Source organism: Paramisgurnus dabryanus, chromosome 24 (genome assembly GCF_030506205.2).
Source record: "Paramisgurnus dabryanus chromosome 24, PD_genome_1.1, whole genome shotgun sequence".
Lineage (NCBI taxonomy): Eukaryota > Metazoa > Chordata > Actinopteri > Cypriniformes > Cobitidae > Paramisgurnus > Paramisgurnus dabryanus.
Window position 1 is genome coordinate 5,677,576 of NC_133360.1, and position 17,064 is coordinate 5,694,639.

General features: G+C 37.1%; 2 protein-coding genes, 1 long non-coding RNA gene and 1 other non-coding gene across 4 annotated transcripts; 3 read left to right on the forward strand and 1 right to left on the reverse strand.

Annotated features, from left to right (window-relative positions):
* The first annotated feature begins 1,081 nt into the window (after positions 1 to 1,081).
* Positions 1,082 to 1,153, forward strand: trnad-guc (transfer RNA aspartic acid (anticodon GUC)). Its single transcript has one exon. It is a non-coding gene; the product is annotated as a tRNA-Asp (tRNA).
* Positions 1,154 to 1,479: 326 nt separating this feature from the next.
* On the forward strand, positions 1,480 to 4,409 carry LOC135723032 (kelch-like protein 23). The gene is made up of 3 exons (XM_065244387.2): positions 1,480 to 2,903; positions 3,621 to 4,029; positions 4,103 to 4,409. The coding sequence occupies exons 1-3, from the start codon at positions 1,967 to 1,969 to the stop codon at positions 4,407 to 4,409; spliced, it is 1,653 nt and encodes a 550-aa protein (XP_065100459.1). The 5' UTR covers positions 1,480 to 1,966.
* A 136-nt stretch (positions 4,410 to 4,545) lies between these two features.
* On the reverse strand, positions 4,546 to 16,440 carry cers4a (ceramide synthase 4a). The gene is made up of 11 exons (XM_065244390.1): positions 16,053 to 16,440; positions 12,811 to 12,990; positions 11,905 to 12,022; positions 11,708 to 11,826; positions 11,576 to 11,633; positions 9,165 to 9,215; positions 8,564 to 8,656; positions 8,289 to 8,417; positions 6,473 to 6,579; positions 6,220 to 6,376; positions 4,546 to 6,143 (listed from the first exon to the last, which is right to left on the reverse strand). The coding sequence occupies exons 1-11, from the start codon at positions 16,058 to 16,060 to the stop codon at positions 5,949 to 5,951; spliced, it is 1,215 nt and encodes a 404-aa protein (XP_065100462.1). The 5' UTR covers positions 16,061 to 16,440; the 3' UTR covers positions 4,546 to 5,948.
* On the forward strand, positions 13,045 to 15,716 carry LOC141281620 (uncharacterized). Its single transcript, XR_012335982.1, has 2 exons — positions 13,045 to 13,987; positions 14,050 to 15,716. It is a non-coding gene; the product is annotated as an uncharacterized lncRNA (long non-coding RNA).
* Positions 16,441 to 17,064: the final 624 nt, after the last annotated feature.

Here is a 17,064-nt window from a genome sequence, read left to right on the forward strand (position 1 = left end):
ACTATTATAAAAGCACCATAAATGTTATTATACACTATATTCAAAATCTTCCTAATATATTCAACAGCCTTATGCGAAAAACAAATGCAAATATGAAGATATTTAAGGTCACAAAAACTGAATGGTTTGGTGCTCGCCGAGTTACACTGGAGTAGCGTGAATTAAATATGTCATACACACACACACACACACAAACACACACAAAAGCCGTATTTTAAACATCTGATTAAAAAGTCTTTCATGTTGTGACAGTTTGCGCAATTAAGTAAAAATGTACTTGAACTTTTTATTTGCTCAGTCGTATGTCCACTCAAAAACAATTATTACAATTATAAAAACACTTAAATTCTTTTAACTTGTATCTCATTAAAAAAAAATTCACTTGACATGATATTCTCTTGATTTTGTGCAACATGTTTTGTGTGTATATGTGTGCGTATATATATTTATGTGTTTATACACACACAATTCTAAATGGATCAAGAAAAATACTAGTATTGGATCGGGATCGGTATCGGTCGATACTCAGAATACAGGTATCGAAATCGTATCGGTAATAGAAAAAGTGGATCGTCCCAGCCCTAGTGCAGATTAAGGGGCGGTATTATCCCCTTCTGACATCCCAGGGGGAGTCAAATTTCAAATAGCTATTTTTTCACATGCTTGCAGAGAATGGTTTACCAAAACTAAGTTACTGTGTTAATCTTTTTCACATTTTTAAGCTTGATAGAGGCACTGGGGACCCAATTATAGCACTTAAACATGGAAAAAGTCAGATTTTCATGATATGTCCCCTTTAAAGGTAACTATACCGGTTATGTTTTGGGTCCATTGAACACACCACAAATAAATTGTGAAATTGTTTTAATGTGAAACAGATTTTAGTTCATAACTGTAATGCAAACCAATAGAGTTTGTATTGTTTTATTTATGGTCAGCAGGGGTTGTATTAAAATTTAGGGGATTTCTGGCATCCCAAAAACTTTAGTAGATGCTAGCAGATGGAGATACCGTAGTACTTTACTATAATTTATGATAGTTAGTTTCATAATGGCATCTGTAAAGACTGCGCTTCGTGATTTCCTCGTTAGTATAGTGGTGAGTATCCCCGCCTGTCACGCGGGAGACCGGGGTTCGATTCCCCGACGGGGAGGTTGCAAATTTTCCCCAAAGAATGTTTATTTGTGTCAACTAAATAGGATTTTGAAGTACAGTGTATTATATTTTTAATAACAATTATATTAGGTAAAAACACAACCCACATTGAAAGCACACTGGTATACTTTAGTATGTAGGCCTATTACAGCAAACTTGTAATTTGTAGTGTATTAGTACACTAAACATATATGTAGTATTAAATCAATCACAACACGTTGTTAATTTGTACTATATTCAGTAGTATTAACTCTAGAGAAATAATTAACTGCCGTAAATAGTATAGTATAGCCTACTGTAGAGTATCTAGTAAAGTATGTAGAGTAACTAGTAAAGTAAATACTGAAGTATACTACATAGATAATTTGGGAAATGCAAAGTATAGGCCTAGTTTTAACTCTTCATCATGAGACAAATGAAGTAAGAAAGTGTGTCAGAAATGAATAGATGCTATGCACTGCATTTTTTCATCTATCTAATGGTGGTTTAAAGACATCTAGTAGTTGTCCAACACCGACCCCTTTTGGTTTGTCGGCAGTATTGCATGTATACATTTGCACTGATATTCCAATTTTATTAGAAGCAGTTATACGGTTCACAATTTGTGATGTTAGTCAGCGTCTTAAAATATAATCATCTTTAAATAAGATGAAGGTAAAAATGTTTTATGTCTTTGTAACGTATCACCAGTGATATATTTAGCCCTTGTTTTCTTGTGCATGTTGACCCCATTCCCATACAGAGTATTTCAGGCGAGGATATTAATGTCACACAGATACAGAGGAGAGTGTTGGGAGGCGGGTGCACAGTCATGGCTTTGACAAAACAAAATGTAGGCTGTGATCTTAACCAAAAAACTGTTGTTGAGGAAAAGGAAGAGGATGATGGAGTTCCTGACGTGGTGCTTCAGGTAAAGGGAGAGTCGTTTTTTGTGAACCGCCAACGTCTGGCCTTGCTGAGTCCGTACTTTCGAGCCTTGTTCTTTGGTGGAGGTCTGGAGAGCACCAGGAAGCACATCGAGATACATGGCGTTGGACTGCAGCAGTTTCAAATCCTGATGAAGTTCACAAAGACCTTCAAGCTGTCCTTGGATAACAACAATGTCCTTGATGTTCTAGAGGCGGCCGACTTCCTGCAAATAGACAGAGCTCGACTTCTCTGTTGCAAGTTTTTGGAAAGACAGTTGCATCTGAGCAATTGCTTAGGCATGATGGCCTACGCTTGGCAGCTCGGCTGTCTCGAACTGTACGCCGCGGCGCGCGAAGTCGCCCTTACCCATCTGCCCGCCATAGCTTCGGAGCAAGACCTTATGTTCCTTTCCAAAGACAGTATTGCTGACCTCCTTGCTAGTGACGACTTAAGCATTCCAAGAGAAGACATGGCGCTCGACGTTGCCCTTCGCTGGGCAACCTTCGACCCGAGTCGAGAAGAGGACTTTATGGAGCTAGTGGGGCTGGTAAGGCCCGAGTGTTTAAGTCTTCCTTACATAACTGATCTTCTGTCGAAGATCAACAGCTCAGACCCACGTGCCAAGCTCGTTTGCAGGTTGAATAATAACATTCCGAGCAGTTGGACGGCGGGCAGATCTGTACCCAGAACTCGTTCGAGAGAAACTCTGTTTGTTCTCGGTGGATCACATGAGGAGGAGACACAGTTGCTTTATCAGTTCCACCCGTATAGCGGAAGGTGGAAATCCCATCCACCTCTGCAGAAGAAATGTCTTACACAGTACTCTGTGGCCGCCGTAGGTAACAGTTTATCGAATATATTTGACTTTACAATGAAATTAATCCTTTATTTGTTAGCATGATGACCTACATACACTGTTTGTCCTGTGCCAGCTACCATAGCTTCTCCATGCATTTTTAAACGGAGGGGTGAGCATGTTTGTCCTGTGGAGGCTACCGTAGCTTCTCCATGCGTTTTGAAATAAAGGGGTGAGCATGTTTGTCCTGTCGCGGTTACCGTAGCTTCACCATGCATTTTGAAACAGAGGGGTGAGCATGTTTGTCCTGTCGCGGTTACCGTAGCTTCTCCATGCATTTTGAAACGGAGGGGTGAGCATGTTTAACCTGTGGTGGTAATGGTAGCTTATCTATGCGTTTTGAAAGTGAGGAGTGAGCATGTTTGTCCTGTAGCGGCTACCGTAGATTCTTTATGCGTTTTTAAAGGGAGGGGTGAGCATGTTTGTCCTGTGGCGGCTACCGTAGCTTCTCTACACGTTTTAAAACAGAGGGGTGAGTTGTGGACTGAGCCATTGGTTGCAATTCACAATCTCACCGCTAGAGGCCGCTAAAATCTACACACAGCACATTTTAACTAACAATAGTTGTTTGGTTTTATTTGTTTTTTTACTAGTCTTACCACAATAGACATAGTTTAAAGCTGCAATCTGTAACTTTTTAGTAAAAAAATCTATCACTTTGATAATACACTCATTTAAACAAATACTTCTTTGCTTTAAGGGGACAACATTGTAGTGACTGGAGGCTACTTTCGGGACGTGTTGTGGTACAGTGTGGACTGGGTGAGCATTTACCAGTGCAGTGCCGAACGGTGGGTGGACGGCCCTGCGATGAGGAAGTCCAGGCACAGTCACTGCTCAGTGGCAATCCAGCTCCAGTTGTTTGTGTTGGGTGGAAGCATGGACGAGGGTCTCGTGGCCGATGTGGAGAGGCTGGTGATTGGAGCAGAGGAATGGGAGAGCGTCAGCCCAATGGTGTGCGCGGTGGAGAGGGCGGCCGTCGTCACCTTGGGATCTTGTATCTATGTAGCTTGTGGTTTGGATGAGAATGGAGACGTGTACAGTGGGATTCAGAGATACAGACCTGAGGTGGACCAGTGGGACGTGATCTCATATTCACCATTCCCACGGTGAGTACAGAAAGTATAATTGTCGTCGCTGAACACAAACTTGGCCACACAACTTTTTATACCTGTTTTACAGTTATGATCTTCTTGCAACTGAGCTCAACGGCGCCCTCTATCTGCTGGGAGGTCAGGCTCTACGTTTCGATGTTGACACAGATGAGTGGACCGTTCTTCAGGAGGAATGTCTAGACAACAAATTTTATACTGGATGTACGACAGTTAACGGGCAGATTTACATACTGAGCGAGAGGAAGATAAACAAAACTTACCCTAACATGATTCTGATGGATCCTTATATTGACACATGCTTGGAAATTGATGGTTCAATACCATGTCCAGTTCCCATAAGAGGCTGCATCACAATGCGCATGCATCCTTACTAAAATCATAATGTTAACACAGGCAGTATCGATATTTCATTTATGTTACATGCAATAAACTTTCTATTCTTTCTTCCTGTCTCTACTCTAAGACTCAAAAACAAGAGCATGAACATTATAGCATGAACATGAAGCTAAATATATGCATTACATGTTTATTGTTAATGAAGTGGTCACAGAAAGAAGATGTCAGTATGCAATATTACTGCAGTAACGACAAAGAAAGTTTATATCTCACAATAAACCCAATATCACACCTGCAATATGTTGCATGTGAAATCAAAGCACAGTCATTTATCTATAAATTATCTTCATACTAGGGCTGCATAGCGATTAATTGCAACTAATAGTTTGCAAAATAAGGTTTTGTTTATGTGTGTGTGTAAAAAATTAATTTACACCCATGCATGGTGTTAGATAAAAAAAATGTGTATTTATATATACAGATCTATTACAATACACACAACTTTTATTCTGCAAACGATTAGTTGCGATTAGTAATCGTTATGCAGTCCTACTCCATACAAAAACTCAACATTATTTTCGAACAAAAATTGAACAGTGTAGGACAAAGCAATGGCTTTGAGATAAAAGGCTTGGGTGCAAACAAACAATTTATGTTTCAGTAACCATATGAATATTTTAAATAGCTTAATAACTTTTCAGCCTTATCTAAAACATCACCACGAACTTAGCGTGTAGCCCTCGGAGCAAGTTTTAATATTCTAGAAACCAACGTCCCCTATAATCCATTTACCTCCACAAGCTTTAGATTTAGAGGCACATGCTTCAGTAATCTAAATTATTAAGGCAATGTGCGCCACACAACTAAGTGACAAACTTAAAAAAACACACAAAAATGTACAAAACAATCTAAAATGTTACAGCTTGAAACAAAATCATCACTAGATGGCGCTGTTAGACTTTCTATTATCCACACAGACAATACATTTTTTTAAATGACAGCAGTCTGGAAAATTCATACACATTCACACAAATGTCTTCATTTAGAAGACCACGTGAAATATTTATACAATCTTGCCGAAGTAACTTAGTGCAAGTTTTTTTATGTTTATATATTACTGCTCCATAACGAACAACTAAACGAATAACTTAATTTAAACAATTCAACATAAATATTCGTAATCGCGACCTACTTTTTTGGCAAAATTTAACGTTTAATTTCAAAAGTGTCGTCAAAAGTGTTGGTTTATATTATAATATTACTGCTTTTAAATGTAAAAAAATATTGTTAACTAAACCATACTAAATTTGCATACAGCTATTTAGTCAACGCATTAAAAGCAACTAATTTATTTAATTAAATTAAATTAATTGAACACAGAACTCCGGACGTACTTAAAATACACTCTAAAGGTGCAAAATGTGCACACGAGACGTTTTACTTGTTTGATCACATCCAGTGTTGTTTCGTAAGTGTTAATGCGATTAAAACGCATTAAAGTTGGACTTTGTTTTTATCATTCATGAGTTCATAACGGTGAAAGATGCATCTTAAAACTAATTTATTCGGATAAATCGCTATCTGGCTTTCGGTGTTCTGCTGTTCATCTTTCGTCTCTGATTGGTTAAATTCTTCAACACGCAGTTATTGGCCAGTGAAGCCAGTTTTGAGTTCAGTGCCCCGTGCTTCTGTTCCCAGCTGCGTTCCTCGTCTCCACCCTCATCTTCATCCTCAACTTCGCTCTCTTCGTCGCTCCGTTCGTCTCGTTCCACCTTATAAACAAACAATAAAGTTTGCACACATTTAAATAGAAATTTGATCATAAACGTGATGCACCGAGAAACTTACTTGGCCTGAAAAGACAAACTTGTACACCATTCGAAGGATCAGCCAAGCCCAGAAGATGTGCAACGCCTGAAGAACCAACAGCAAGGCGTTGAAGAAATAATACCCGGGGTACGGAGGAAAAAACTCTAACCAGTGCACAGCAGTCGTGTAAACCACTCTGAAAATAATACAAAGGTGAATTATGATTTAACATATCATTGTTTATAATATAAATGCATCTCTTACAGGAACAGGAAGTATAATGTAGTCTAACCTGCAGGGGAACACCACAAGACGAGTTATGAGGAATACCACAGCAAATATGGCAAACAGGGTATCGCATGTCTTCCTCCAACCGGCATAATTGAACATCTTAGCAGACTGTAAATAAACAAATGAAAACACTTTGGTTATTTATGTAAACAATAATACTTTATTTTTTGCTTGACTGAATCTATAAAAAAATCATGAGCTGATCTCATGGTAATGTAATCTGAGAGGACACACCTATAGTGTGTGATAAAGTCATCATGTTTATTATAAAACTATGAGAAACCGACTGAAATCAAAGCTGTGTTTCATTCTGTGGCTGTCAACACTTGTGTGTTAGTTTTGACAGCCATCTCCATCTGTGTTCTGTTCTTCTGTATTCATCGAGCCCTGAAGCGAAAAAATCAACCTCTAAATGTGACTAGATCAAAATGGCTTTTACAGTAATCCCTTTGTCACACAGACGAAACATGTGTTCGAAACTGTAACAAACTCTGTTCCCCTTCGACAACAACAGACTAGCCAGTGAGTCGACTGGTTTATCGAGATTTTTTCGTTTTGATATTTTTAGCAGTGCTAATTAAAAATGTCCTTTTTGACACCTTGCACAGCGAAGATCACAAGCATCATGTAAAATTTTGTTTAGTCTTATCCTCTGATATGGCGTCAATGTGAAAGATAAGAGAGCAGCCAATCAGATTTAACGCAAGTACTTAACGTAAGTATTACTTTCCATGAAAAGTAACTAAGTAACGCAATTAATGGATTAGTCCATTTTCAATTTACCCACCACCATGTCATCCAAAATGTTGATGTCTTTCTTGGTTCAGTCAAAAAGAAATTATGTTTTTTGAGGAAAACATTCCAGGATTTTTCTCTTTTTAATGGACTTTAATGGACCCCAACACTTAACAGTTTTAATGCAGTTTAAAATTGCAGTTTCAAAGGACTCTAAACGATCCCAAACGAGGCACGAGGGTCTTATCTAGCGAAATGATTGTCATTTTTAACAAGAAAATTAAAAAATATGCACTTTTAAATCACAACTTCTCGTCTATCTCCGGTCCTGTGACGCGCCAGTGCGACCTCACGTAATTGCGTAATGAAGATGGAAAGGTCACGTACATTTGCAGACCATTTTAAACAATAAACTGACACAAAGACATTAATTAGTATCATTCCACATACAACAACGTCAGAACGGTCCTCTTTCTCCACACTTGTAAACACTGGGGCGTAGTTTCGCATACATCATCCGTGACCTCTTGACGTGATGAAGTATTGCGTGAGGTCGCGCTGGCGCATCACAGGACCAGATATAGACGAGAAGTTGTGGTTTAAAAGTGCATATTTTTTATTTTTCTTGTCAAAAATGAAAATCGTTTCACCAGATAAGACCCTTATGCCTAGTTTGGGAGTCCTTTAAAACTTACATTTTAAATGCATTAAATTTGTTACGTGTTGGGGTCCATTAAAGTCCATTAAAATGAGAAAAATCCTGGATTATTTTCCACAAAAAACTTAATTTCTTCTCGACTGAACAAAGAAAGACATCAACATTTTGGATGACATAGTGGTGAGTAAATTATCTGGATTTTTTTTTAAGAAAATGGACTAATCCTTTAATATTGTAATGCATTACTTTAAAAAGTAACTTTCCCCAACACTGCTTACATTTATATTTACATATATGCATTTTGCACACACTTTTTTTGATTTTTTTTATCATGTGCTTCCTGGGTTCGGATGACCTTTTGTGCTGTTAACGCAATGAGCTGTGCAGGAGCGCAAAAAGATGTTAAAATGTGACCGTGACGTACCTCCATCAGGAAGTCCGAGGAGTCGTGAACGAGCATCACCAGGGTCCCGATGCGCACGTAGTTTCCGCAGTACGAGAACGCGATCAGGAAAATTGTGGCGATGTGGTGAACAATTTGTTCTTTGAAGTCCTACGCCCAACACAAACATGATAAACATTTGTGAGGAACCACAGTTTATTTTAGCTACGGGTTTATTTGCGATTACGTAACAGAGGAACTGAACTAACAAAGTTTTCTAAACAGTACATATGAGCGGTGACGGCAGTCAAGCGTACCTTGCGTTTGGTGTCCACTGATACGCTGAGCAAAAGTGAGAGGTAGAAGGAAAGCTCCACAACGTAATACCAATACTGAGCTTCTGCCACGGCCTGCAAAATAAACACAAGAACCGGTTTAACAGTCAGAAAATAAACTACAAACTAGGACTTCTTCGTTACTAGTAAAAAGATTTTAAGACTTACTTTTGTCTTATTGCATTGGCAGATCTAATTTGCACTGTCAGAAAAATGTACTAAAGCTTTAAAAAGGTCCTTATATGCAGCATTTGTGTATAGAAATGTACCATCGAGGTATCCTGTGAGATATTAATATGCATCTTTTTTTGTATTTTTGTAAGGTTACTGCTCCAGTGACAGCTTTTGTCCCTTTTTTTGTGACAACAAAAAGTCAATAGATTAAAGCTTTGAATATAGCTTTGAAAAAGCAGAAGGTTATGCATATGATTTAATGTAAATCTTTCTCTCATGAACTCTTGGGCTGCAGGATTTCTTTCTCAAACAAACTCAAGCAAGTGAATCCTGTTCCTGGGATTGTTTAACAGGAAGAGTGTTTGTTTGTGTGTATTTGCATGTTTGGGAATGTGTGTTTTGCCCTGACCTGTCTTGGGTATCCGTGCCAGCATTCTCTCTGATCCCAAAACCAAGGAGTCTGATGGGAGAAAAAAACTATAAGGTCAAATAAAATGACAAATTTACATTTTATATTCTAATTTTTGTACGTTTTTTTGTTATGAACTGTACACAAAATAAGGCTGACATTGTAATAAACACTGTCTCCAAATAGATAATCTTTTATTCATTGAAAAATCATTACATGGCAGATATTTTATTAATTTTATACATTTGCAGGTATTTTATTCCTAGATAACAATGGCCTGAAACTAATAATGGAAGGAAACACTGATTATTTTGACAGGTACAAATGATATATTTTACAAAAATTAAATATAAATATGTCTTTTAATAACATATATGACATTATGTTTATTTAAGTGAAAATGAAAGCGACAAGCTTGTCAAGTATGTAATGCATACTCGAAATGTGACCTGCATTTAACCCATCCCAGTGAGTGGTGAACACACACACCCATATTGTCTTATCTTAAAACCGAAAGTAAACTGGTTTTCCTTGTGGAAGGTCTGCGTTTGTTAAAAATGTTTTCAAATCAATATTTAATGTTCCTTACATTACTTATGAAATAAATAGCCGTGTAATAAACAGAATAATGTACAGGCAGCCGGTCGTTATCGCGAAATTCATTCGGTCACAGCTCCGGACAAATATAATTTCTATTTCTAACTATACATTTAGCGCACGCTTTTCCTTCAAAGCGATTTACAATGCATTACTAGGTTTATGTTTCTTTATCAGTATATCTTGTTCCCTGGGAATCGAACCTATGACCTTTGCAGTGCTAACTTAACTTTTTCTCCGCCATTGACAAGTTATCTCGTACATAAACAGAAAACGCTTCCCTGACAATGACAAGTTTTTACGGCAATCCATATTTCCACTATTATCCACTAGGCGGCACTCTTACACTGACGCATACACTGATCTAAAAATAGTAAAAACTCTATGTATGTTTTGATCAACTGAATCTGTTTTCTAACAAAAGTCCTTCACAAAAATGCAACTATTTTAGCTTTTTGCTAAAAAAAATATTTTTGAAGAAACCTACACAAATTTGAGAGGTGATAAAAAGACAACAAATGATGAAAGGATGAAACTATTTTTTTTTAAAGCAGAGGGTCTGTTCTCTAATTTGATATATTGTATGAATATATACACTCCCCTAAAGGATTATTAGGAACACCATACTGATGCTGTGTTTGACCCCCTTTCACCTTCAGAACTGCCTTTATTCTATGTGGCATTGATTCAACAAGGTGCTGAAAGCATTCTTTAGAAATGTTGGCCCATATTGATAGGATAGCATCTTGCAGTTGATGGAGATTTGTGGGATGCACATTCCACCACATCCCAAATATGCTCCATTGGGTTGAGATCTGGTGACTGTGGAGGCCATTTTAGTACAGTGAACTCATTGTCCAATTTGAAATGATTCAAGCTTTGTGACATGATGCATTATCCTGCTGGAAGTAGCCATCAGAGGATGGGTACATGGTGGTCATAAAGTGATGGACATGGTCAGAAACAATGCTCAGATAGGCAGTGGCATTTAAAGAGTAACTAAACCCTAAACCAACTTTTTTTAGTTAATGATCTGTAAGAATGATGCTTTATTAGTGCTGTTCATTGATTTTAGTAAGTGTTTTGACATTTGGATATAAAGTGTTTCAATACTACAATATATGGTGTAAAAACGTCTGAGTGCTGCCCTCTTCAGGTTGAACGGTGGCTATTGCAGTTGACTTTTCCTATTGGATGTTGGGTCCAAAAAATGACTCGTGACGTAAGCAGTTTCAAGCTCACCACGCCCTTGTTACGATCTCACCACACACTTGGTACGAGCTTAGTTCGTCCCCTCTATCTCCGTTGGGATCTGCCCACTTTTCTTGCATTTTTCAAATATTGCCAGTGGGTGGAGTCAGGCTCTGACCAGGGGTTTAGTTACTCTTTAAACGATGCCCAATTGGCACTAAGGGGCCTAAAGTTTGCCAAGAAAACATCCCCCACACCATTACACCATAGCATTAATGAGAAATTGAACAGGTGTTCCTAATAATCCTTTAGGTGAGTGTATGTAAAGAAGATCATTTTCAGTAAGGCATTAAACTTTGTGAAAATCATAAAAAATGCTAGCAAAGGCTCCAAAAACATGCTGGCGTTTTTTTTAACACTGGTGGGGAAAGAGTTAGAACTCTTTTTATTCAGCTATAGAATTGTCAAATGTAACAATACAATTTTATAAATATTACTATATTTTTAGACACAAATTTAATTAGTTTTTTGAGAGCGACTTAATATTTGAATAATTTCCTGGCACATGTGCGCCTTTAGGTATCAATACTGATGGGAGAAGGCTGGTTGGTAGAGATACTTACATGAATCAAAGAGATGAGACCACCTGAGAACACAGCGAGATAAAAGACAAACCTCCACCTGAGAAAAAAATCGAGTTAATCGACCGTAAGTGACATTTTAAACACTTAACGCACATCAACAAACAGACTTACGAAGCTTCGCAAAATTTCTTGGTGTTGCTGGGTCTGTCCTGGTTCCGGCGATGGTGAAACCAGGCCTGGATCTGTCGTTGGGTGAGCCCACAACGCTTCTCCAGAAGTATTATTTCACTCTGATAAAAAATACATTACATCTGACATTATCATGGATGGCTTACCTGCAAGACAACATGAGTATTTGGTACACTAACCTCTAATGGTTGGTTCTTTTTCCTCCGGTAAAAAGCCTCTAGCTTTGGGATGGGCGTGACTCGAACCCTAAACCTATCTCGTACTCCCAGCAGTCGGCTAAGGGGCTGTGCCACAACCCTACGAGAGAGAGAGAGACAATATCTTTAATTGTGCTAGCGACACAGCGAATGCAAATCTACACGTTGGTACTACACGTTGATACATTAGCGTGACAACTTCACCTCACGTTGTGACAGTCTGGTTCTGATGTGCTGATGTGACACCCAATACTGTTTGAAATTCAAGATCAGTCTAGAGGTGGTGAAAAGGAAGATGTTGAGGGCCATTTGGAAACAAATGGGCAGGGTCGAGTTTCAGGAGCGACACACTAAACAGCTGCTGTTGTCGCCCGGAGGGCATCTCACCCTACCTCTAAAAACAGCATGTCTACACTTGACTCGCTCATCCTGACTCACCGACGTAGCAACAAATTAATTGACAAGTAGTCTGTCTGGCCTTTATTTTGTATTATGCATGAAAAACATGAAGAATATAAACCTTTAATTATTAAAATAATTGGAAATTGTCTTCATGAGATTCACCTATAAAATCCATTTCAGAACAGACATGTCAAACTTTATATTTGTAAAGTTGTGTGTTGTCGCACCAAATATTCTTCATCTCGCAGCCGACATTAGATTTCATTAGGGATGCACAATATTGAAGAAAAATGTGATAACTTGCTAAAAATGCAATATATGATAGATTGAAAAATCTAATTTAAACAAATTCACATCATCTCCATGCAAAACAAAGCATCACTCTTAGTCTCTGGTATGAATGTACACATAAAACTATATCAATGAACTAAAACAAAGTGTTATTATTAAATGTCGACTGAATGATTGTATTGAATAAGCCCTAACCTTTCGAAACCAAAGCGCAGGGCAATGAAACTCAGGGCCAGGGGCAGACAGATGAGCAGGTCGCGGGGTTTGGGATGCCGACTGCCACCTGTTGTCCCTTCGGCGATGTCCTTCCATGTGATGCCAGGAGGAAGCCAGAACTCCTCCTGCCAGATCCACTGGTTTATCAGTTCCTCTACCCTACAGACAGACAGAAGACATACTGTCCACTTCTGATAAAGCAGATAGGTTAATATTAAGTATTAAAACTATATTCACAGTCAGCAGTAGCTATTTCTCACAGTAAATAAAAAAACACTTGACTTGCGGGAATATTAAGCTACAGGTATGTATATACTGTCTTATAGGGGTATTATGCTACACAAACCTTGACTCGCAAGAATATTGACTTAAAGAAATATTTAAAAGAATATTGAGCTACAGGTATATTAACGTACAGGAATACCGACTTACGAGAATATTGACTTAAAGTAAAGGTAATTTACAGGAATATTGTATATTGATTTACAAGAATACTGACTTACAGCAACATTGAGCTACAGGTATATTGTCTTATGGGAATATTGAGCTAAAAGAACACAGACTTACAAAATATGAAGCTAAATGTATGTTAACTTATAAAAATATTGAGCTACAGGTATATTGAGCTACATAAATATTGAGCTACAAGAATATTGACTTGCGGGGATATTGAGCTACAGGAAATATTGAGCTACAATAATACTGACTTATGGGAATATTAAGCTACATGAATATTGAGCTACAAGAATATTAACTTAAAAGAATATTGAGCTACAGGTATATTAAGCTACATTTATATTGAGCTACAGGAAATATTGAGCTACAATAATACTGACTTGCGGGAATATTAAGCTACATGAATATTGAGCCACAAGAATATTAACTTACAAGAATATTGAGCTACATGTATATTAAGCTACATTTATATTGAGCTACAGGAAATATTGAGCTACAATGACTTACAGGAATATTAAGCTACATGAATATTGAGCTACAAGAATACTAACTTAAAAGAATATTGAGCTACAGGTATATTAAGCTACATTTATATTGAGCTAGAGGAAATATTGAGCTACAATAATACTGACTGACGTGAATATTAAGCTACATGAATAGTGCTACAAGAATATTAACTTACAAGAATATTGAGCTACAGGTATATTAAGCTACATGAATAGTGCTACAAGAATATTAACTTACAAGAATATTGAGCTACAGGTATATTAAGCTACATTTATATTGAGCTAGAGGAAATATTGAGCTACAATAATACTGACTTACGGGAATATTAAGATACATGAATATTGAGCTACAAGAATATTAACTTACAAGAATATTGAGCTGCAGGTATATTAAGCTACATTTATATTGAGCAACAGGAAATACTGAGCTACAATAATACTGACTTACGGGTATATTAACTTACAAGAATATTGAGCTACAGGTATATTAAGCTACATTTATATTGAGCTACAGGAAATATTGACCTACAGTAAATATGGACTTACAGGAATATTGAGCTACAGGTATATTGACTGAATATTATTGTAATTCAATGTAGCTACACATTTCCTGTAACTCATTAAAGCAACACTATGTAATTTCCATGTAAAAATGACTTACAGCTCCCCCATGTGGTTGAATAGTGCAACAGTGCCTGGTATCAGACACTCTTCTGCAGGCAGGGGGAGGGGCGGGGCTGTGTTTCCTACCCTCCACCGCCACTTTCAGAGTTTGCTTGTAGCAGCTAGGAGGCTGCTCAGGTTGCAGCAACAGTACAATTTGTCCAGTTAAAAGTTGTTTTATCACTGAAATAATTTTAGAGACATTATTTAAAGGTAAAAAAACTACATAGTGTTGCTTTAAGCTACATGTATATTGAGCTACAGGAGATATGGAGCTACACGTATATTGAGCTACATGTATATTGGGCTTCAAGAGTATTGACTTACAGGAATATTGACCTACAGTAAATATGGACTTACAGGAATATTGAAATACAGGTATATTGACTAAATATTATTGTAATTCAATGTAGCTCCACATTTCCTGTAACTCATTAAGCTAAATGTATATTGAGCTACAGGGAGCTACACGTATATTGAGCTACATGTATATTGAGCTACAAGAGTATTGACTTACAGGAATATTGACCTACAGGAATATGAAATATTTAGCTAGAGGAATATGGAATTGCAGCTATATTGAGCTACAGGAAATATTGAACTACAAGAGTATTGACTTGCAGGAATATTGAGCTGGAGGAATATTGAGTTGCATGTATATTGAGCTACATAAATATTGAGATACAAGAATATTGACTAACAGACATATTGAGCTACAAGAATATTAACTTACAAGAATATTGAGCTACAGGTATATTAAGCTACATTTATATTGAGCTACAGGAAATATTGACCCTCGAGAATATTAACTTGCAGGAAAATTGAGCTACAGGTATATTGACTGAATATTATTGTAGTTCAATATACCTGTAGCTCCACATTTGATTTCCTGTAGCTCATTGAGCTACATGTATTTTGAGCTACAGGAAATATGGAGCTAGCTACACGTATATTGAACTACATGTATATTGAGCTACAAGAGTACTGACTTACAGAAATATTGACTTACAGGAATATGGAGCTACAAGTCTCTTGATTTGCAGGAATATCTAGCAAGAGGAATATTGAGTTGCAGGTATATTGAGCTACAGGAATGATAGTTTTTATAAAGCTACAGAGCATGATAAAATCTTTTCTAACCTCTGTGCAAGTGTATACACTACTTATAAATATACATATAAATATAGATTTCTGACCAATGACATTTTAAAATGGGCGGAGCTAAAAAGCCCCAAAACTACAAAACCAACTGATATAGCCTCGTAGCATTACAGGGCACAATTATTGCTTTTTTTTACACTGACTGGGAAACTGTGTTAATATTAGTACATTTTAAAAGTTAATACGCAAAATCACAAAACTAGACTATATAAAATTATTAAATATTAAACATAAATATTAATTTTTTTAAAGTAATATTAAATCATTATTATAACGTGCCCCCTGCCTTAAACCTTATTATAACGTAAATAAAAAGTCTGTTATTAGTACACGACACGCCCACCTGAAAAACTCAAATTTGTATTAATCACTGAAAAAATAAATGAGAGTAAATTAATAACTGTATTAAAACAAGGGATAAATTGTAGTAATTACCTGTCCATGCTTTAATGATGGAGAAGCAATGCGGGATCGGGCCTGTTTCACGAGAATCTGTTTCTGATTATTCCCTCACTAAATATAAACAAGATCCAGCATCATGATCGATAAAAAAATCACATTAAAAACTAACGATGTTCGGTTTATTTCAGTTGAATATTTGAAGGAATGCGCGCGGATCTCCTCAGATCTCCACATCGACATTCAGCGCAATCTGTGTGTTTACTCAGTAACGACAGCTTAAACGATCATACCCTCATCAAACGATCACTAAACCGAAAGAAAGCAGGAAAAATTAAGGATTTAAAAACGAGAAAAGAAGGCTTTTAGCAGCAGCATCTCCATCGACTCTATCCTCCATCAGGAAACTGTAAGGTGCTTTGCTTTTCTCATGACCGGAGATACTGACGCCCCCTGCCGGTCATCACAGCAACATTCACCGCTCAACCGTCAGTCAGAGGCTGCAGCCTCCGGAGGTCGCATTTCCAGGCTGCATACGTCATCAAGACTGTCTTATTTCATAATATGAACAATTATAAAGTTGACTATTTTTCTTAGTTAATCGTAAATTGTTGTAATATGCTTATGATTTGCGAATGTAATGTTCAGTTAACTTAAATAAACCAGGCTTGATGACGTATGCAGCCTGCATTTGGGACCTCCGCAGGATGCACCCTTCGGATTTGGAAACGGCATAAACAAATTAAATAAATAAAAAAAAAATGCTGTAGATGTATGTAGAAATATTTATCTATCTAAATAAATATAATTATTAGTTGTATACAATTGTATATACATTTACAACGATACACATACACACACATACAAAATGAAACTTGCACAACATGTAAATACTTTGTTTGACAATAACAATTAATGTGTTTAGCCTATTTAACTGAAGATAGGAATGTAGTCACTAGCCAGTTTTTCTGGCTTCTTATGAATCTTACGCCTGTGATTTTAGCAAAATAAACAAAAGCCCTATACATTAACAATGCAGTTTTTAGTT